Here is a 22,765-nt window from a genome sequence, read left to right on the forward strand (position 1 = left end):
TGTAGAATCCTGAATAACCGCAGCCGCTTTTAAATGCGGCATGCTGCATTGTCTGACACAAGGAGAGCAATTCAGCTATAAGCCCCTGAAGTCTATTGCATTAGCTATTGATCTGTCACACATGTCGAAAATGAGGTTTAAACAAAATAGTACCACTTAAAAAAATACGGCAGTGTGTCTGCACTGCAGACTGCAGCATAGTATAGAAAAACCTAAGCTAATTCTAAGTAAGCTAGCTTGGGTACTGTTGTGATCTTTGTGATCAAAACAACCTAAAGTGCTCTACAAAGGCTAATTTCTCCTGCTTCTCAGGTAAAAAGAACAAAAAGAAAAATATACTAGAAACGCAGAAAATATTCAGGAAACATTTACTCAAGAAGCAGGTAGTCTTATGTGGCTAGATTTCTTTGGTACTCAGCTGAACCCATTTAATGCAAGTTTGGGTGTATCTACACTACGTTGCAGTTTATAGTGTGGGCAGATCCAACTGAGCTGAGGCAGATGTTTCAGCTACATTTGCTTGTCTATGAAAGCTTACGCTTTTGTGCTTCTGTTTCTATTAATATTCTTGTTTGTTTCTGATCATTTTCTGCATTTCTTGTATATTAAGCTATTATGAAAACCTAGCTTACAGAAAAATAAATTCAAACAAACAGTACTTACAAACTGTCTAAATCTGAGTAAAGGAAGGGGTATATTTTATTGGATTTGATGTAAATTTCAATATCTCTTCCTCCTAAATTGTTAAAATTCAATATTGTCAAATTTTCTGTACATCACCGCCATCACAAGTTTCCTGTCCACACTGTGCTTTTGGTTGTATGATCTTTGAAACTTGAAGTATTTCACTATTATCACAGTATTTACAAGAAGTAATTTTTTAAAAATGGTATTGTTCAATATTAACACATCTTTTGATTTAGGAAAGAAGAGCTCTAGAAAGAAGGATATCTGAAATGGAAGAGGAACTGAAAGTAAGTATGGTTGAACTATAGACAACAAAGTATGATTATGTCAGTGGTTGTAATCAATGTGTTGTCTTGCAGTATTACTAGTTGCTGTAATTTCACTAGAAAATAAGTAAATCGTAGGCACATTTCCAAATCACTCATCTCAGGTAATTTGTAGTGAAGTTGTTGTTCTGGCATCAGCAGTCATACACGTGGGACGTCTTGTTTTCTAAGAAAGTGCTGAGACTTACGCTTGTGTAACAGATTGGCTGACAAGAAATATTCAAAGATGTTTAGAGTGAAACATACCTTAATCTAATGAAGACGGAATTTCAGTCTCTGTTTTCAATGTGATACTAACTTAAAAATAACTATGGCATATAATTCCATAGATATTTAAGCATTAAATGTTACTTCAGACTCTGTCATGATCTTTAAACTATGAATTAGAGAGCGTAATGTTGCCAATATCAAAAGAAAAAACTTTTATTTGTAAAGAGTGAATAGATTTCCATTTTTTTCAACTACATGTGACCTGAATCCCAGGAGGAAAACACTTTTGTAATAAATTTCTGGTGTATTGTTTTTAACCAGTCATGGTATGACTTTTCTCATTTTCTGGTTTACCACCGTTAAGCCCTCTGATACGATTAAGATAACTGACAAACCTGGCAGATTTGTTTTATATTATACCCCAGGATATAATACTGGATGGTCCAACTGAACTGATAGAATTAAAATATAACTCGAAATCTATTGGAACATGATGAGATAGAAAATATTTTTGGATTCCATAATTTTAAAGGATTTTATCATCACTCTTCTGAGATCTGATGTTTGTCATTGATTAATAAGTTTCCTTTGAAGCTCGTTTTTGAGCTCCCTCTGGTGCTTGAAAACTGCGTTAACTTCCAAGTACTTTTCACTGAAATACATGCACTTAAGTTTCTGTTGATATAATTGACGCTGACAAGCAGATGTAAGCAGGAGGCAACCATGATGGTCTCTAGCTACTTTGGATTCAGGCCAAGATAGTCTGCTGTAATGGAGGCCACAAAGTGTGAGGTCCCTGAGGGGTCTTTAAAAGTGAAATATGTAGAAAGCAAGCTACAATATAGGAAAATAATTGTTTCTAGGAGTGGAAGACAGAGGATATGAGCTCTTAATCATCAACCTGTAAATTACTGTTAGGGGTGGCTGGGGTTGTGAGAAAAATAAAGAATGCAAATATCCTGCCTTTTTGAAAAGCTTGCTTTTAGTAAGCTATACATACATGAAAGTTTTGAATTAAAGATTAAAACTCTTTTTATGATTTGTTGTACTGTCATGTAAAAGTATATGTTAAATGTGTGATTATTTAGACATTTGAATAGGAGATTTAGTTTGTGGAATTAGGATGTTAAGTAAAGAATTCCAGGAATAACTTTCATTGTTAATGTATCCTGAACTGTTTTGGAAAGCTGTGACTAATCCCTGCTGGTTCTTAGATTACTTTTCAAGAATGTGCCACTTGTTTGATACTTTCCTTTCACAGTGAGTTATCTACTTTAAACAGGAGTTTCTCTTTTAAGTTTTCTTTCAATTCTGCTCATCTCTGGTTCTTTTAAACATAATATACGTGCTTTTTTCTCTTGTTTTCACTCCTATTTCTTTGATTCCTGCAGAACCTACAACAAATAAAGCAGATTCAGTCTTTGAGACACATAAATGAGCGACTGGTGACTGAGAATAGGGCCTTGACCAGAGTGGTTGCCAAGCTTTCAGGGTCCTGTAGGCAACTGCGGTCTGTGGACTTGTAATTTCTTCCTTCTCCTTTGTGTAGCCAGGCAGGTGTTGACCTTTAGTGTGTGCTTGGGCAGAATTTCACTATTAACAGCTGTGTGTTGGACACGGACTTACTGCTCGAGTATGGAAGTGTGGCTAAAGCATGGTCTCTGCTGTTCCAGGTATAGTTTCTTGTTGCAGATGTGTTGGTATGGTGTGGTATTATCCTCACTAGCACCGAAGCTTGTACACTTTCTACTAGAAGATAATTTGGCAAGGATTCAAGAGACCTTTGACTTGTTAAAACCTCAGCAACAATTTGAAGGGATTTTAGCTAGCACTAGGATACACTGAAGTCACTCCCTTATTTTAATATGTATGTAAACTCTCAAACTGGTAGATTTAGCTCTAGTTTTCTAACACAGAGAACTTAAGAATTGACCTCCCTCTCTGCAGTATAATTAAAATGCACAGAATTGAAACAAATCCAGTCTGAACTAAAGAATGCCTGAGAAGTGGTTTCAGTACCGTGCATTTCTGAACAGTTGCATTAGCAACCACCTTTCTTACATTTGTGTCTCTAGGGTTTAGAGGGGATCAAAGTCTTTACTTTTTTCAAAAATGTATCAGAGATTCTGGTCTATTAATATTTTCATATATGAACTTCCTGTGGTTCTGGACAACCCTTATTTTTTTCTAAGAGGATTCAGACTAAGCTTAAAATACCCAATTTAAGCACTGATTTGAAGGTTACTTGTATTACTGTACCTGTAGGCATTCCAACTGTGGACCAGAATCCTATCAGACAAAGACGATACAAACACAGACGCACAAAAAATGTCCCTACTGTTTTAGATGTGTCACATTGCTTACTGCATCATCCAGTTCAGTCTCCTCCACTTAAAGGCATGAACTGTTTGTTGCCTTTAGTGCTTTTGGAGGGCTGTTCCAGAAAACCACCGAAGGCTCAGAACATCTGTGAGGAACAAAATGTGTTTTCATTGCAGACCAAATCCATTAGCCTTTCCTCTTCTTACTGGATAATAATTGTATAGGATGAAAGTTTCAGTCAGCTTTTAAGATCTGTAGGTGAAAACAATAATTTTCCTTCTGCACAGTGACTCTTGCTAAACTGCTTCTCCCCCTACTCTTCCCTCTTAGAAGCAGAGATGAGTACATGTTTTTTTCATTCTGCTCACAGGGTCAGATCTCAGCCTTTCCCCACTAAGAGGCATGAAATAAATAGAAGGTTTATCCTTTGGCTTCATGTCTTCCTGAAGTCGATCTAATAGTAGGATGTGGACAGAAAGCTTGTTCCTGGTCCAGGCCCTGCATTCCTGACTGTTCCTTTGTATTAACCCTTGCTGAGTGAGTCAGATCTGCTCACTGACCTGGCTGAAAACAAATCTCGTGATTAGTTACCTTACTTGCTCCGTCTCACCCTATAGTTGCCATGTCGCTAAACCTAATGCACAGAAAGCAGCAGGGGCATGTTGCTGCCAGGGAAGGGGCATGTTGCTGCCAGGGAAGGGGCATGTTGCTGCCAGGGAAGGGGCATGTTGCTGCTGGGAAGGGAGAGCTGCCCCTTCAGGGCCGCCTGTCTTGCATCAGCTTCAGCTAACAACATGGTTTTTCAACACAATGGAGCTAATCCAATGACTGTTGCCCACAGCCACACGTTCCTACCATTTTTCTTTGTGCTGGCACTGGCATTCCTTTAACCGTGGTAAGCCAGTCCAGGGTGTTAAACCACAGAAAACTATTCAGTATTCCTTTTTGTAGGGGGAGTTTTCAAAGCCAGATTGTACTGGAGTTCGAGAAGCTGGGGTAGCAAACGGAAAGCAGTGGAAATGCAGTGGGGAGGCTTGACATTACCTCTTTAGGTGGTAGCTTAGCCATTACAGTGTGGCTGATTAATCTGAACAGGTACGCTAAAATGTTGTTCATGAGCTTTTTATAACCTTAACTTTTACACAGTGGTTTTGTATGTATAAACTGTTAAATCCTACAGCAAACACAGACATGAGTATTACTATACAAATCTGAGTTGGCTCCACATGTCAGGTGATTATTGAATAATTATTTGCTCAACTACAGCACTGCAAAGTTACCAGCTAATCATATAATACAGACAGGCAAAATAGTGCATTTGTAATTTTATTCAAAAATCTCATCACAGAAAGATACTCTCCTGTTTTATTGAGCAGTATTGAAAGTATCAAGTACAGTATGTAGTTGTAATTATACTGAGCTTACTGCTAAGCTGTTTTTTCTGCCTCTCCCCAGTAAAGGTGTGTGGTGCCACCTCACAGGAAGTTTTAGTGCCATAGGAATTCACTGTGCCAAGAAAATTATATAAATATCTTTGGCTCAGTTTAAAACACTTTGGGATTAGTATAGATGGGAAGCATAAGCATTTTAGTTATGCTATTTGAATTTATCCTTCCTGATCAATCTCCTGTTATTCATAACTGCCTTTGTCTGCTGTCAGTTTTCCCATATTCTTTAGCAGATTCGCTAACAAAAGAGGAAATATTTTGTTAATGCATAGTCTACCTATTAGTTTAATCAGGATTAAAACCTATTTATAGGGACTCACAGACTATGCAATGGTACTGGATTATGTTAAGGCTCTAAATTTGAACAGTGGCTGCTTTGTTAGGATGGGAGTTCACTGGAAAAAAATACCAGCTTGTGGGTCTGCTTGTATGTGTTCAGCATTATTGACTGCAGCTCCCTTGTCAGTAAGTTGAAACAGGACTGTGGAGTTCCTGGAGTTGCTTTGAGATTTCTCTGGAAGGCACACAAAATGGCACTTGTTAAATACACCATTAACAAGACCAAAACCAAACTCGGTTGTGCATAGCTAGATGAATGCTGTTGCAGTTCCACGCAGGATGTTTTGCATGGAGCCCGTAACAAATTGAACAGTAGAAAAGAAAGGTGTTAGTTGCGTTTACTGAACAAACAGCTATTTCATTGTTTGTAGATACACCCCTGGGTTTATCCTAATATTACAAGGTCTAATATAAACAAGCCCGGGTTTATCCTAATATTACAGGTGCACACACACATGCATGGTACGGGTGCCTGTTATCTGCATATGACCCATAGCGTGTGTTATCTCAGACAACAGTAGTACTGTGGTTAGAGTCTCCAGGTTGGATTTTGCCCCTCCTTTTCCTAATAGGACCTACCCACTATCAAAACAAGACACTGAGAGCTGAGGTCATAAATTCAAGATGTCAGAAGCAGAAACATGGAAACCATTTCATATGTGCATACATTAGAATCATCTTCAATAAGATGATTGCTTCCTGGGTTTTTCCTCCTGCAGGCACTCTATTTTATTCAGTAAATGGCAGCATTTCAACATATTTTAAGTCTACCCATCATTCAGTGTGCAGTTCCATGTTTAACTTGCACTGTCCAAACTTACAGATTACAAAATTATTTCCTCTTAGTTTTTTTGTGAATTTTCTCATTGCATCATGAGTTTTGCAAAAAGTAATTAAATGTTCCTTCATAGCAGACATGTGATATGAGATGGTGGTATTACCCTATTTTATAGCTTAGAAAACATAACACAGGTAATATCTGAAATTGTCAAATGATTACTTCAGTTGCCCCATTTCAAATACTTTGACATGATTTTTCAAAGTAATCAGCATCATTTCGCATCTTCCAGTATTTCTAGGTAAAGAAACTAGAGCTGTTATAACCACAGACTCCTTTAGTGCACTGTCAAGGGTTCAGTCTCTGAGAGGGTCTGCTGTTTGGTGAACTGCTTGTGGACAGTAATCTTGTGCAGAAAATGTGTAAAAGAAGCCTGTACTGTAATGCACAGTTAATTAATGCTGTATTTTTAAATTTCTCAGTTCCTTCTGTTCCATAGTAATGTTTTGAATGTAATGGGGTCAAAAGTATAATTTTGTTAGAATAAAATGAAAACAAAATGAAGGGGAAGAAAATTTCATCATGAAAAAATATGTAGCTCTTCCTACATAGGTCATCAGTTGGACTTAGACCTCTTGCACGTTTGTGCACCAGAGATTACTGAATAACCACTCTGCAGGAACAGGCTCTTGCCTCCTATGTAAACCACCTGCTAGAAACCATGTATATAATCTAGCCAGGAGTTTTATAGGTGGTTTGTTATCAGTCTGTGAATGTAGATATTGAGAATTTCTGCGATTACTTTTAGTTTCTCCAGCAAGTTATGGTCTCCTGGTACAAACCTCTGTGCACTGACTCGTCCTCCTTTCCTGCCTGATCCTGTCCGGCTCTCACCTCGCTTGGCTCCTGCCTTTCCAGCCTTTGTGCTTGTGTGTCACCTGTCTCCTGTGGCAACCTTAACTTGCCATCTTCCAGCTTGTATGCCTGAGTATGCAGCCTGGTGTTTCAGTGATATTTTATGTGTTTGTGAACTGTCCTATTCAGAGATATGATCTCAAATTCTAGGATGTATGCTTGAACATAAGTCTATGGAAATAAGTGATTGGAAGATTAATGCTGTGAGTTAATGTGCTGAATTACTCGGTATCTGATCCAGGGTGGAATCATCCAAGAGCATAGGGATAGATATGATTAGCCACGGTATTTTATTTTGAAACAGTGCAAGGGTAGTATAGACAGACCTCTTTAGATAGTCAGTAATAAAAAAATTTTAGTTTTGCACTTCTAGCATCTGATGCATTTAATTACTTTCTTCATGCTTTAAGCATGCTTTAAAAGCATAAATGCTTTTGTGCAGAGGCTTCTCATCCTCACCGCTCAGTTTTAGCACATCCAGTCTGAGCATATGAAAACTCCTAATCTATAACTCCTAACTGTATCGTGCTAAAACGTGAGATTTTCCTGAACTGCCAATAAGGGGGAGAATAACTGCCAAAGTACTTACTCTGAATAAAGATTTTTATCCCCAATGCTTGTCTACTCTTGTTGCTTTTGCTTATGGTATAATAACAAATAACCACTGTGTTTCATTTTTGATAGATGCTACCAGATCTGAAGGCAGACAACCAGAGGCTAAAAGATGAAAATGGGGCCTTGATCAGAGTTATAAGCAAACTTTCTAAATAAAGGGTTTACTACAGCAGCGAATAACGGTATTGCACATCACTAGTAACTCCAGTGGACCATAGTATGGCAGTCACTGGAAGTGTGGGAAGATCCCTTGGAGACTGTCATTTTCAGATATCCTGCCAAACGCCCTCTTACCTGTGTGTTTTTTTTGTATCAAGATCATTGTTTCTGTTAAAATGCAGCTGCTGAGAAGATAAAATGACTGAGAAATCTTGTTTACAGCTACAGCATAATAAGGAAAGTGTTCAAGGCCAGATACGCCTCAGATATTTAACCAGTAAGCCTTAGTTGTACATAAACACTTTTACATCAACAAAAGCTTTCAGCTCTCACAGAAGACAGTTACTCAATAACGTTTTTGTTGTGCCACAATTCCCAGTTTTTTTCCTATACTCAGTTTTTCTTTAAATCTTAAGTTTGGATTTGTTTTTTTCCTTTCTAATTATTCATGTACCAGATTTTCTTGTACAGTGTTTTCACAGCTTTACCATTTGCAGAGACCACACATCCTTTTAAATTACATATTTGTGTAGCTACCTAGAGTTGTATTGTCCAGCCACCTGGAACAGAGATGTTTGGTGGAACATTTGCTTTCACTGTTTGTGCAATATGCATTTATTTCCTATACAAAATGCTTTAAAAGTCAGTTGAAACTAGAATTATTTTAAAGAGTCCTGTTTTCTGCCTTTATTGGTCACTTTAAAAAAAAAAAAGTTTGTAGTGAGAGATGTTAGATCCTGTAATTGTCACATTCATTTGAGCAGGTACTGAGTGATGCTGTATATATAAATGTGTACTGGTTTGATTTTTCAGACCACCACGTGGCATGCTTGAATATATTTCCCTATTGCAAATGTCTGTTAATGCAAATTAGGCTACTCCAGAATAGTGTGTTTAACAAAGTTCATTAATTTTTATGGTATAAAGAATTTAGACATTGTACATTGTATGGAGCCCTATCTTTACAAAAGGTCTAAACTATATAAAATACTTTATTATCTTTTCCTCCCATTTTTTTCATTTGATAGTGTTCACCATAATAAAAATTGCATAAATATAACTGCTTCACTACATTTCACATACCTGTATTTATCTGAGTGCTGTCCAAAACTGTTGTGCTAGCCAAAGTAATGTTACTAAATCATTGAAAAACATAACCCATTACACTCACATTAATGTTTATATGCACTGTTGTTGCCATGTGAGAAGGCATCTAATTTGATAACACCATCATGTCAGACCATTTTATACATTTCAGTGGCCTTTAAAAACAAAAAAGTACTTAAGTGAAGATCGCTTTTGTTAGAAACAAACAGCTTTTATATTTTCACTAAACCATTCAGAATATGACATCGTATTGGCATATAGTTTATTGCCTAAAACCACTGAACAGATCAGCCATTAAAACAAATTGTACATTGTAAAGCTTGTAGTAGCTATTGTATTATTGATTATATTGTATACTATATTAAATGTGAATTTGTACCCCTTCATTTAAAAAGGTTATTGTGTTCTACTGCCTACTTGGGGGCGGGGGGTAGTTTTATGGGGGTGGGATATGTTTTGTTAAGGAAGACGTGATGTCCTCTCTCTGTTGATTGGTTTTTTGAAGATGTAAGGTTATGCTCTTACTACCAAGCTCAGGATTCTTGATTTTAAAGGTACACGGATAGTTTGAGATATCTTATTGTAATTGATCTGGATGAGAGGTGGGTCTGAACCATAGGGAACTTCCATTGTCATATGCTAACATGAAATAAGCAAAGAATTGAACAGTTTGAATGGCTGCAATGTATTGAGTTCTGTTACAAGACAGTTAGGCATATTCTGGATTATATTTGGTAAAGTTTGGGTGCCTGTGAATGATTAAATACGTGTTTCTAATATTTTAGTGTTTTATATTTAGGTTATTTATTCTTTATATCTAAAAAAATGAATGGCTACTGTGCTATATTGATTTTATTGGTAGTACTGAGCAGACCTTGTATCTGCATGAAACTAGTTGCAAAACCCACTATTTTGAAAAAAAAAATGTATTTTGACATATACAAATAAAATGAATACAAACTATTTTAAATGTGTGAAAGTTTTACTGAGAAGACATTGAGATTTGTTATGAATTTAAACCATGTTATAAGTTTGCTATTTAAATTCTTTGGGCATTTTTCATTCATTGCGTTACTTGGATGCAAAAGCTCAAGTACTTTTCAAAGATTGTAATCAAATTGTGATTATTTGCACATCATTGTACATGCACATCTGTAAATGCAACAGTAAAAATGCCATGTTTATGCAATCTGTAACAACTTGGACAAATGTTTATATATTTTACATAAACCTGTCTGTGTGCAGAATCTGAGAACCATTTTTTATGCGATATTACCTGAATCTCAAAAAGCAGTTGCTAAATGTGTGAGATCATCATATTGTACTAGTCATCTTGCAAACGAACACATCCCCAGAAAATCCTGCTACCACAGAGATAAAACTGTAGTGGAGGACTATGTTGTTATATAGGGGGACAGCTGGAACATGAGAAATACCTTACTGCTAGTTGCTGGCTCTGGCTAAGCTTGATTAAATGGATAACACAGGAAGATGGTAATTCAAAACAGCAACTTATACTTTCAGGATACTTCTCCCCATGTGGAGAGGGATCTTTTTGTGCCAGAATTAACATCAGATAAACTTGGAAGCATGGAAGTAGGCAGTGCTTGAGAGTTAGAGGCAAAGGGAACGCCCAGAAGCATCCACACCATTAACGAAGTCTAACACTGAGCAGAGGAGGGAGTGACAGCATGTGGGAAGGCTGTGCAGGTAGCACAAATCCCTGGCAGATTAGGGAGCGTGTCTGTGTCAGGACTGCATGACTTGGTGGCTCCGTTTCTAACTTTAGCCATTACCTAGAATAAGAGACTTTGGAGTTGGAACGTCATTTTTTCCAGCCCTGCCTCCCTCATCGTGAATGATTTCCTTTAGACCTTCCCGATTCTTCCATACCACTTTCAGCCTTTGCTGCTGCCTTTCCAGACTCCAGAAAGAGTAGCTATAATTAATACTGTTTTCTTTCTCACTCTAAGCACAAGGGTCTCAGTGTCTCTATACTTCAGAATAATCTTCCATGCAAAACTTTGTTTTTTGCTCAGATGAATATTAAAACAAAAGGGTTTAGTCCTGTTGTGTGGGTATTTATCTTACTTGTACAATATTCCTAGCCATGAGGGTTTGGGGGTTTTTTTTGGTTTGGTTGCTTTTTCTTAAGAGAAAATGTGTTATCTTAGAACAAATGCACTCTGGTTTCCTTTTTTAAAAATAAATATTTACATGTCATTTTATAGAAAGAAGAAAAAAGTCTGCTTTTGGGGAGCTGAAGATACCTGCTTTAGGAGATGTGGGTGAAGGGAGAAATGTCAATTTTTCTTTTTGCCTTTAGCATACAGAATATGGGTTCCTAATGGGCTTCTGCCCCGTTACCTGACTTAATGATGTTTATATTCAATAGTGAGCGGTCACCACTTAATGCCAGAAAAATTAGTATGACCATAGATACAAAATCTGCAGCGCTAAAGAAGAGCGGGGGGCAAGGAGGAAGTATTCTGCAATGGCAGAAGCTGAAAAGCAACACTGTCAGAAAATGAACATTCATGTGGGGAAAGGTAGTGGACACAAGAATTGGTTGGAAGTCAGTTCATAGCCCCACAGCACGTGAATTCCTGAACAGAGAAAAATAGTCCAAAGTTAGCAATATTATGAATTATGCCTTCTTGTTCTGCTTTTAATTCCAAAGAGGTATTAATTTTTTTTTCTGAATTAAGTTATGGTAAGGAAAATAATGATTACACCTTCTCTCACTTGACCTGGGTGATCCTGAAAGTGGCTTGACTCTACGCAGCTGGCATTTTACCTTTCCTTTGTGGGCAGCCTGTCTTCAGCTTGCAGGCTTGCCTGCCTGTGTAACACCAGCTCGTCCGCGAAGGAACTCCAAAGGAAGGGTCTCCTTTTGCCTCTGTCGCGTTGCTCGTGATGCTGGGCAGAAGTGTAAGCGGGGGCTGTCAGATCTGCCATGCCGCCAGCAAGCGCAGCCACGGATCTTCCCGGGAGCTGCAGCTGGGTGTCCCGCGAGAGCAGCCAGGCTCTCCATTGGGCAATGGATGTCGGGGAGTCTTGGCCGGTGGCTGTGGCCTCCAGCCTGGCCACGGGGTTGCTCCTGAGCAGCCATGTAAGTGCAGCCAGTGGGGAAGGTGTAGGCAACTAAATGTTTAGTTACACTGAAACTTATTTTTCCCCTCTGAGCTGTCTCTTCACCTTCTTTTAGTTGACGTAATATTGCCGTGAGGCATAGTGTAGCCAGCAGATAATTCTGATGCTGCCATTGTGCAACTGATAGGTTACTGTAAGTTTTGTAGATGAAATTTCATTTCCAGCTGCAGTCCTAAAGACTTTGTCACAGGAAAGCACAAGACATTCACTAAGCAGTGTAGAGTTTAAAAAGAAAAATTCTCCAGTCGTACAAACATTACATAATTTTGTGTGGAGTCTGTTTTTAAAGGGAGTGGGGAAACAGTTACAGCTGCACTGTAGAGGGCTGCTTTCCCACCTGTTTAAATTTCTTTGGGACTTTTCCTTAAGTCTTGCAATTGCATCTTTTGCTTAAATGGCTTATGAAATAACTGTAATCCTTCATTTCTAAAATAGTTTATGTAGAATTTTCAGTACAAACTTTCTGCAACTTCTTAAACAGAAAATTCTGGAAGCTTACAATACTGTTGCCGTAGGATTGTTGTAATTCTATATAAAAAAAAAAAAGGATATATTGGGGGGGGGGTTAAATCCTAGAATAGCTTTGCTGGAGGCCTGCTAATCATATCTGTGTAATTACAATTTTTTTCCCCTCTGGGAATAGCCAGTCTGTCTGTTTTGGGATAGAGGAGACAATTTTCCTTAAGTTTTTCAAAAGAAGTTCTCGCTATTCATGATTATGTACACATTGTTAACATTTAGCTATGATGATTCAGCTTCCTTGGGTTCTTAGGTCAAAGCCTCTAATAAAAAGGGAAAGAACTGTCGGTGAGCAGAGTTATTTGCTTTACGTTTGTTTTGATTGCAAGAGCAGCAGTTGGGCTTTGTGAGAGAGTAACAGCAAGTACCCTGCTGCAGCAAGACTGTGCTCTGCCTCAGCATAGGCTGACAGTACGACCCATCATAGCCCCAAAGGTGACTGCAGATTCCTGCGTACAAGATAGGATTAAAAAAAAGAAAAACAACAAAAAAACCCGAGAAACCACAATGAATTGCTCACGCTTTAAAAGCAGAGCTGCTGCCACACTGATGAAGTCATTGGCTATTCTTGCTTGTGTCAGCACCTCCCCATTTTGTATTACTGATTAGATAGGAAAAGTATGTAGCCTTTAGAGAAAGGAGGAACTGTTTGTTTTTTCATCTAAAAACATCACCTGTTGGATGTCTAATGTTTCTGATCTGGCCCAGGCATAATTATAGCAGGGACAAAAGCCCCGCATTCCACTCTAATTGTTTCACCCTTCTTAGCTGGGTTATGCACGTCTGTCTTGCAAGCTTATTGAAGCTTAGCAGAAGGAGTCAGCCAAGACAGCACAATTCATCCCCCAGAGCGTTCTTTTCCCTGGTTTCTATATGACCAATATCAAACCATACAGCCTTCCCGCGTGCTTTGTTTTGTTTGGAAAAAAATGATGGGGGAAGTGGGTGAGAAGAACCTATTTATTCCATTGATAAAGTATTTTCAGAATTCCACCTATTTCACCATAAATGGGCTTGTTTGTAGGAGAAATGATTTCCCATCTTTCAATATCAAATTACTCATTTGTCTTGTATGTGGCAAGGAAAAGAATTTAAAAAGAGCATTCTTCACTGATAGGTATTCCCTGCAAAGAAGTACATTTTTAATGCAAATATGGAGCTCTTCACACCATTTCTCAAAACTCAGATCCATCTGTAAATCAGTGACATTTCTGAGTTTAATAAAAAAGGTTCAGCTTTCTTTGTAATTTCATGAGTCTAAGTTCCATGTAGCTATTCTACTCTAAAGATTAAAAAAAAAAATGTTTTAAGTATTCTAGCAATGCCAACAAAACATTAAGTGGACAGTGGTCACTAAATGTCATGACAATAAGCTAGGAAGTGACTGAGCAAATGCATACTTAAACTGGCGTCAAAATGGGCTCCAGCAAAGAAAGGTAAGGGAATGGGACTAGAAAAAGAAAAATCTCAAGTGGAGAGACTCCAGCCGCCTGATTTACACACTTTCCTCGTGCTGCCTCCAGTGAGACCCCTCAGCACTGGGCTGCTCCATGCCCCCTCTTTTCCTCCCCCACAAAAGAAGACTACGAAAGTACAACTGCCCCTTTGTCCTCTTTTGGGTCTCCATTATATACCTTTGCTTTAATGATACCTCTCTGCTTTAGCTCAAAAAGGGCAGGCCTGATTTGAGGAAGTTGCTACAATTACAGCTAGAATGAAGCTACTGCTTTGGGGGAGTACCCAGAACCTGCATCCCAAGTCTTCTAAAAGAAAAAGAAATGACTTCATTAAATCAGCTGGTACAAAATACACACTGCCCCGAAAGAAGATTTAATGAAAAAGTGAATGTTAAAAAAAAAAAAAACAACACATTTATAACAACTGCTTGTAATAGGCATGACACTTTACCAGTTTAATGCTTATGAATACCAGTTACTGGACACAAGGAACAGACTTTGAAAAGAGCAGTTATAAATTCATATGATTTATAACACAAAGTAACTCCAGTTGTTAGGAATATTAGCTACTGAGTCTCCAGCTGTTACCAGCTCATGTCTTTGTTTTTAGCTGTATGAAGAAAAGCAAATTACACTGAGTTCTTTCCTCCCATTTCATCTATGGCTATAGATGCCATATTTTGTCATGTAAATTGCCTAGTAACACCTCCTCAGCTCCTTGTTTAAAATGCCAGTGTGCTATGAATGTAGGAGAGCTTCTGCTGCATGCTTTTATTATGCATGTTTATTCCCATGCATGAAAAGGTAGTAATTCTCCCCTATTTAAAATCACAAGGTGGGTGGGGAAGTAATGCTGCTTATGGACTTACGTGCTAATACTACTTTACAAATTCCTGCATAGAAACAATTAAACTGAGATCAGTTTTCAGAGTCTTTTTCAGTGAAGCATCAACATAGTGCAAGTGCCCGCTGATGGGGCGTAGTGCGAGCCAGAAGGTGGCACCAGAAAGCTTCTTCAGTGCTGTGACAGCTTCTGTCAGTGTCTGAGCCAGGATGAGCTGCCCTCCTGCCAAAGAGTTTCTGATCTAGGGAGTAATGCACATGGTCTATGAAATCTGGTTGGTATCTGTCTAGGAGGGCAGTGTGGTTTCTATAGTTTTTTTTTTTCTTTTTTTGGAAAGAGCATGTAGGAATGGTGCAGACAAGAGTGATGCAAGAAAATTCTGCCTTTTAGACAAGTTAAGCAAGTTATAGTATGATGAGCAGAAATCTCAGTTTAATTTAGACACAGAGGATGCACTGACTTAGTCTGAATGTGGCAAAGACTCCTTTTAAATATCCTATCCTGCAAGTCTGCAAAGAAGCTGTGTGATTTAACACCCTGGGCATAGTATACAAAGCGCTCAGTTTGGAGGCGCTAATTGAAACCCATCAGGTCCCACAGACAAGAAACTGCTGCCCCAAGAGGGCTGGCCAGAGAGTCTGGGGAAGGATAAGCCCAAGAGCACAGGCAGGGCCTTGCAGGATCCATTTCTCAGTCAGCACAACTGCACTGGCTGAAGAGCCTTGCAGGCTGGAGTCTCCTAGGAGGAGCCACTTACAAAGCACTACAGAAAGGCTCAACTAAATCCAAGGGGAGGAGAGGGGAAAAAGAAAAAAGCCTCCATGTCATAAGTTGTCAAGACAAGTGTTTTATAGCTGCATTGCACTCGGCTGAAATGCTACAACACTGATTGGCCCCTTCTTGCTCAATCTGCTTTCAATATGATCCTAGTGTAAGCCTTTCAGTTATACGCTTCGCTTTTAAACACAGCACTCTGTGCACTGCAGGGCTTCTTGTGGTCCTCCCTTTTCCTCCTGCAATCTCTCCTCCCTGTTCTTTGCCTTGCGAATATCTATGCTATATCATGAGCACTCCTCACTTCCCTTTTTAACATTGCTCCCCAGTCTGCTCACCCTTTTCTCCTCAGCTCTGCACTGATGTGGCTCTGCCTCTATTTCCAAGCCCCCACACAATTATTACTATTATTTTTGTGCAAGAGAGGGCTTCGAGGTCTAATTACGTTCTCTGTTACTCAGGCCGGTATCAACAATAACTGAAAGATGCATGAAGCTACTTCCCCCGAGACCTCAAGCACTCCCTGAATTTCTGCAGTTTCTGGGGAGTGGCACTCAGCATTGCTACATGCAGGCACTGAGTATAAGAACTCGCTTCATATTTTAACAACAAGCCACTACAAGCTTTACTGGCATTCCACAGCCTCTGGAGAGAAAAGACGCTTCCCCATCGTCTGCTTAGTCATGAGTCTTCCCAGTTGCTCCTCTATGCCACCCACATCTCTTAGGTCCTTCTTGGATGTCTGTTTCCCAGCACTTCTCATTCAATCCCTCTGGCATTTGCCGCTTATTTCTGCCCCATTAGAAATATGGGGCAGAATATCAAAAACTCTGCCCCCATCTTTCTGCTCGGTTGTTTCTTGTATTTTCTCATTTGCTGCTGCTTCTCTGCTGTTATACTCCCCTTTCAGACCTAACAACTGGTAACTTCTCCCCAGCTAGCTGCTCTACAGTTGCTTCTCCTATTAGCTTCTCCACTTGCCTGTTGCAAGTTTCCTACTCACCTTTCACCAGTCTCTCAGCATCTTTTCTACATCTTGCTCTCCACAGCAAGCCTCAGCACTTTATATGGTCTCCACCTCTGCTACTCACTCCCACTCCCCCTTTTCTCACACCTCTTTATCCCAAGTTTCTCAGAGATACGCATCCCTAATGACTTCAAAGATTCCATTAATCTTTTCCTGATGCTGGATCTTTTCACTGATAGCCTAATCTTTACTCAGTAGGAATGTCCCTACCAAGCCATTTAGTTCCCACCTACTCAAGTTGCCCTCTAATCCATGTGCGTTCTTCTACCATAAGCTAAGCACTCTACAAGTCACCTGTTACCACTTAACCCAGTTATTTACCTCCTCAGGAATGAGCACTGTTTTTTATAGGTATCTTTCCTATGTTTCTCCTTCATATCTCTAAACAGTTTCACGGTGAAAGCAGTGAAAGGTCTTACACTTTTTCCCTTGTTTTCAACACATCAAGGCATTTGCAGGCAAACAATCATTCAGTATTTCTTAATTAGTTTCCTTTCATCTCTTTTTGAATCTCCGAGGATCAGAAAGGTTAACAATTTAAAAGACTTTCCCCATGTCTACTTAAGACAAATATTTATTAAAGCTTTCATAGAATATCATATGCTTAAAAGGCTGCCAAACTATGACTCCTTTAGCGTCCAACAATAAAGCAAACACATAAGGAGATGCCTGTTGGGTCTGTGCCTAATCCGGGAACAAATAGTGTAAGCTGAGCATTAACTGTGAACTTGCTTGTGGGCAGGAGGAATTATGCAACTTGTCCTCCTTCAAGTAACTTTAACTTACAACTTCTTTTCAATATGTATTTAAAACTTACCTATTTTAAAAATGCATCTTAGCAGTCTTTGTTTTTTTCACTTTAAAACAGGAAAAAATGTATGTTATGATCAAAACACAAAATTCCCTTTTAAACATTGTCCATGTTTTTTTATATATAATGGTTACAAAATAGGCACATAGATTTTGTTTCAATTGTTCACACAAAAATTCAGCCCCAAGCTGTCATTCTAAATGTCTATAGTAAGGCCATGTATCATTGAAATAAGATTCATAATGAAAAATACCAATACAATTTTAACAATAGTAAGTATACTTTATTTTTATGTTCTTTAAGCTATTCTCTCCTTTTGTATTTCATTTGGTTTCTTAGGCACTGACTGAATTCTTTTAAATGCTTCCCCCTTCTCTGCTTACACTTACTGATATGTCACAGCCACTGATTGATTGCTGTTTGTGTTTTCCTCTGTTTGTTTTGGACACTTCCAGATGATTGCTACTAATAACCAGTACTAAATTCCTGAAATATCTGCCCGATTCCTTTTACAAGGGAATTTCTTTATGGTCCCTTATATGAAAAGCAGTACATCCTAAAAATACTGTGGAGCAGGAAAAAAATAATTGCCAAATCAACTGTTAGCTCAAACAAAGCATTGTAAAAAGCCATCACACTAAATTCTGCATGCATCATCTACTGCATTTCAGTGAAGGCCAAATTTCTTAGTCAGCTCTTTGAGGAGGTCTGTCAGCCCTAACTATGATTCTTTCGGGACGTAGTTTTGTGCCTACTGCATATGCTTGGTGCTGCACTTTGTACTGCATGCAACTAGGTTAGATCAAAAGGACGCAGTATAACAGTTTAACCAAGAGATACGCAGTGAGAGTCTATAGACGCAGTAAATTTTTACTGATTCTATATCGGTCTTTCAAAGAATCAAAATAAGTCTTGAGCAAAAGGACTGTTAATTAAAAAAAAGCCCTAAGGGTTATGAATTGTAACCAGTACCAACAAGACTGACAGTGAGCCAGTAACCACTGGATTTACTTTCTAATTATTCATTTGTGTGTAGCTTACATACTTTCTTGTTTGGAGACACAGAAAGGCAGGAACTGAATTGTCAGTTCCATCTGGTGGGGACCAAAGTCTGTTGAACACTGTTTTAAACTTATATTGAGAGTTACCTGTATAGAGATGAGTATGTTTAGAAGATGATGCTGTCTTTAAAAAGAGTGAACAGGCTCCGCAGCTGTTAATAAAGGTGCTGATAGCTCTTCAGTTCGAATAAAAGCTTTTGGAATGTACAAAGAATTTTGTATCAAGCGCTAAAGGAGGTCAATAGATGTTGACATCCAATCTGGCAACATATCATAAACATAAAAAGCAACAAAGGTGGTGTTACTCAGCTAAAACCACAGGTAGCTTAAACCTATGGTATTATTTCTGTCACATGGATAGGTACAGCCAGCTCTTCATTACCAGGATGATAGTATCCTAGATGGCACAACAGCTGAGTAACCTGGCGGCTCCTTCATCAGCTACGGCAGTGGCAGCCCAGCTGCTTCTGCAGTGTATCCCTGAGTACTCAAGAGTCCAGAGGCTCATGTGGCACGAACGCACACCACACAAAACATCCACGGCTAGCTCATGCTTCAAAAACTGCACAAGCTCTGTCTCTCATGGGGGACCACAAAGATACCAGAGCAGCTCTGAAAGCAGTTCATTCCTGGCAGGGTAAGGGTACAGGCTGAACTAGTAAGCCAGTGCACAGTCAAATCTGATGCCTTTGCATCAGATGCCTGGTATTCCTATTACGGGGAAGCATGGGCCTTCTGTGGGACCATCTGGCTCTGACAGACTCAACTCTGCTCAAGTATGTCTTGATGATATGTTACCTCAGAAGAATTTTCCCAACATGAGTCACTTTACATTTATCTACACTGAATTCCATCTACTACTTTATCTCTGCCACTCAATTTGGCAATTTGTTTTTGTTCATTTAATCAATTTTTTCTGTAAATTTTTATCTGATACTTCAGTTTGGATGCATCCTCCATAAGGAAATGTTCTACTTTGAGAACCTCTGTAGGTTATTTCAGAGTGAACACAAAAGTAGGGACCACAGTGGAAATACTATCTCCTCTAAGTGCTTCTTTTGTGTAATGATCATTTCCTGGTCCTACTAATTCCCCATCAGAAGATTTATTTTTATGCCTTTTGCAAACTGGTCCTCAAGCACATTCTTAGTCAGCCTTATAGTATTCAATTTCCTCTTCCTTCTCTGCCAAACACTGCCAAGGTTGTCAGCTGTAGGGCAGGAAAAGCACACAGTACAGGACACGAGAAGCAGCAACAGACAATCTTAGGGAATGAGATTGTGAATTGTGGCATAAAAGGTTCTTATCACGCCTTTGAAGTCTTCTGCACATATGCTAATTTGACTCCCATCTCCCCAGTCATTCTTATCCAACAACTGCCAACTGGAGACAGATGACAATCTCTGCATTAATTTCTCATACTATCGGAAGAAATATTTGAAAAATCAAGCAAACCTCCTCTGTAAGTTTTTTTTTTCCTTTCCACACCACACTCCTCCATCAGTTAGGTGAGTGAACTTCGCTATAAGAGACAATAGTTTCAAGAAGCAGTTTAATTATTTTCAGTCAAATGATAGCTGAGGTGAAGAATGGTAAAATACATGCAGAGACAGGACTAGAAGGCATGGACCCTAGGACTGATCTTGAATGCTAACACTTCCAAAAAATCAAGCTATTTCATGAACCTCTTATATTTACATGCAAGCTTTTGAATAAGGACCTAGCACTTGAAGTAAATGTTTTAAACATCCAATTAAATAATACAGCAGATTGTATAAAATTGGTATCTCAGTAAAAGTCAGATTTGTAAGAGTTTCCAGGCAACAGTCAGAACAAAGTAATGTAGTTAAACCACTAACTACAGTGACTAGAACACAATTAACTGTTAGAACCTTGTAGAAGAAAACCTCGACAGAAGGTGAGTACTGAGACAGTAAGCTTGGGGGGAGGGGGGGGACAACAGAATAATTTAATTAAATCCCAAAGGAAAAGGTCAGGAAATAAAAATCCATGATGACAGACTAAACCTCTCAGATTTAGATAGTATGCATAGCTCAGAAGCAGCAGAAAGGGGTATTAAATTGTGGGGGAGAACATTTTATCCACATTTAGATAAAAACAAGAAAACCACCTAGATCAAGCGACAACAGAATTTGGTAGGTAAGAAGAGATAAACTGGAGATTAAGAGAGAATCTGAAGAGCAAACAGTGCAGATGTAAACAGAAATGAAAACTCTCTCTACATACCTAAAAAAAAAGGAAGACAGTTAGAGACAAAATATGCAATCACTTAACTGTCCAGAAATCACACAAAAAGCATCTCTGTGTTATCCTTGACAGCTCCACTGCTTCACTGGCTCTGTTACAAATGAACCTTATGAAGTCACGGGAAGGCCAATCGTCAAGACTATGGAGCACCACCAATGTTTTCAAATTCTTTTGATTGCCTATGACAGAGATATTGCTTCTTCTGGTAGAGTTAAAACTGGGAATAACGGAAGAGTACAAGGAGAAAGACACTTTCACATTTGGAAAGCGTATCCCACTAGGCTTGTATCTCATTCTAAGAATGTGGTCTGAGGCAGCATGAGTGATTTGAGAGAGGAGCATGAGTATTGCTACAGGACAGTGAAGCACTGGCTTGGAAAGCATTAGTAACAGAAGGCTACCACTTTTATGCGGAGAATTGACATTAGAAATTTCACGGCACATATGTGAGGATTTTGCAGAAAGATGAGAAATTATGTAATTAATTTAATGGGAAAGGTTTAAAGAGAAGGCTTTTGAAATTTTATGGCTTAAAAAATGAAGCAGGGACATTTCTATGAAAAGGCATGAATTTATGCAACAGCATTTATGGTAGAAAAGTGCAGAAATAAGTAGGTAGGTAGGTTAGTATCAAGTGATGAGTGTGAGGATTATTCAGCAGGTGAAATTTGAAGCATCACAGAGGGCAGCTTTAATGGAACAGTACTGGGGTGATTTCTCTAAATTTTGCAAGAGTGATAAAGCAGGTAAAACATGTATGCATGACATGTAACAGTATGTAACTGAAAAAGTTTGTAATAGGAGAAGAAACATTAAAAATATTGACTGAAGGAACTTCTAAGGGGATCAGATACAGGAAGTACTAGATAGGTGGATTTAGGGGAAGAATTTCATGGAAGTTCAGGTAAGACAAACACAGAAGGGGTGAAGTCCAGAATGGAAGGAAGAGTGTGTGTGTGTAAGAGAGAGGCAGGCAAATATAGTAATCTCAACAGAGGTTTTGGGGAGACCTTCCAAAGATGCTGAAGAAGGTGATATAGAGGCAGTGCTTCTGTGGAGAGCATACAAAGATCAGTGAATGTAAGAAACGTTCACTGCGTTGGGATAACAGGCAAACAGACATTGGCTAGGAATGTGGATGTCGTCCTTAGTTTGCTCAGCCAATAATAGAGTGTTATTGTGTTGACTGTTTTATTTTCCAGCCCTTGAAAATTGCCACTTCATAGATCATGGCTCAGATAAACTTGTACACAGAACCTTAATAAGATTGATTAATTTGGTGGAATCTCTAAAAGAAATCACAGAAATATTAAACTGCTTGCAACCTTTTTACAAAGGATCCAGCTTTAAAGTGCCTGATCTCAAAAGGCACTTCATTTCCTCAAGATTTTAAGAATAAATAATGTTTTTTATTCTAAATTGAAAAATGGAGTGTTTGCTTTTTGCCTGGCAAAGGAGATCATCCTACCAAATCCTGGTGGTAATTTTACCTCTAGGGGAGAGTCTCATTCCACAATGATGAGTATACAGAAAACACTACTTTCAGGCTTAAGGTCCTTTGTTATTATCCTAGTTTAAAACATAGCTAATAAAATGAATTGTATTTTTAGGCCTTAAAAATATCCCTAAGACTTTTTGTAAGAAAAGAGAAAAGTGCTGTTTTAAAAATGTTTGCAACCTATTAAGCTATTCTCAGTTGTGGCTGAGGAAAACATGCAGTGTGATACTTAAAGTATTTGGAACTTTATCCTGAAAGCTCTCCAGCACAGAAAACCTTATTGAGATGCAAACATCTGACAGTCAGCATTTTTGTAGTGGGCACTTAAGCCCAACCTCACTCACCACAACATAACTTCTGTTAATATATAACAGACTGTAAAGAACACAAAGCCTTTCTGGCACTGAAAAAAACCCAACATTTTTTATAGACGCTAGAAGAAAATCT

The 22,765-nt window shown here is 38.6% G+C and overlaps 1 protein-coding gene across 1 annotated transcript in view; it reads left to right on the forward strand.

Annotated features, from left to right (window-relative positions):
- Window positions 1-10,153, forward strand: part of PPP1R12A (protein phosphatase 1 regulatory subunit 12A) — a 128,686-nt gene extending 118,533 nt beyond the window's left edge. Inside the window, exons 24-25 of the mRNA XM_067313007.1 lie at window positions 924-974; window positions 7,710-10,153. Coding sequence (XP_067169108.1) covers window positions 924-974; window positions 7,710-7,796 — 138 coding nt within the window. The 3' untranslated portion in view covers window positions 7,797-10,153. The remainder of the gene's footprint in view (window positions 1-923; window positions 975-7,709) is intronic.
- The last annotated feature ends 12,612 nt before the right edge of the window (window positions 10,154-22,765 follow it).

Source organism: Apteryx mantelli, chromosome 1, assembly GCF_036417845.1.
Source record: "Apteryx mantelli isolate bAptMan1 chromosome 1, bAptMan1.hap1, whole genome shotgun sequence".
In the NCBI taxonomy this organism is placed as follows: Eukaryota; Metazoa; Chordata; class Aves; order Apterygiformes; family Apterygidae; genus Apteryx; species Apteryx mantelli.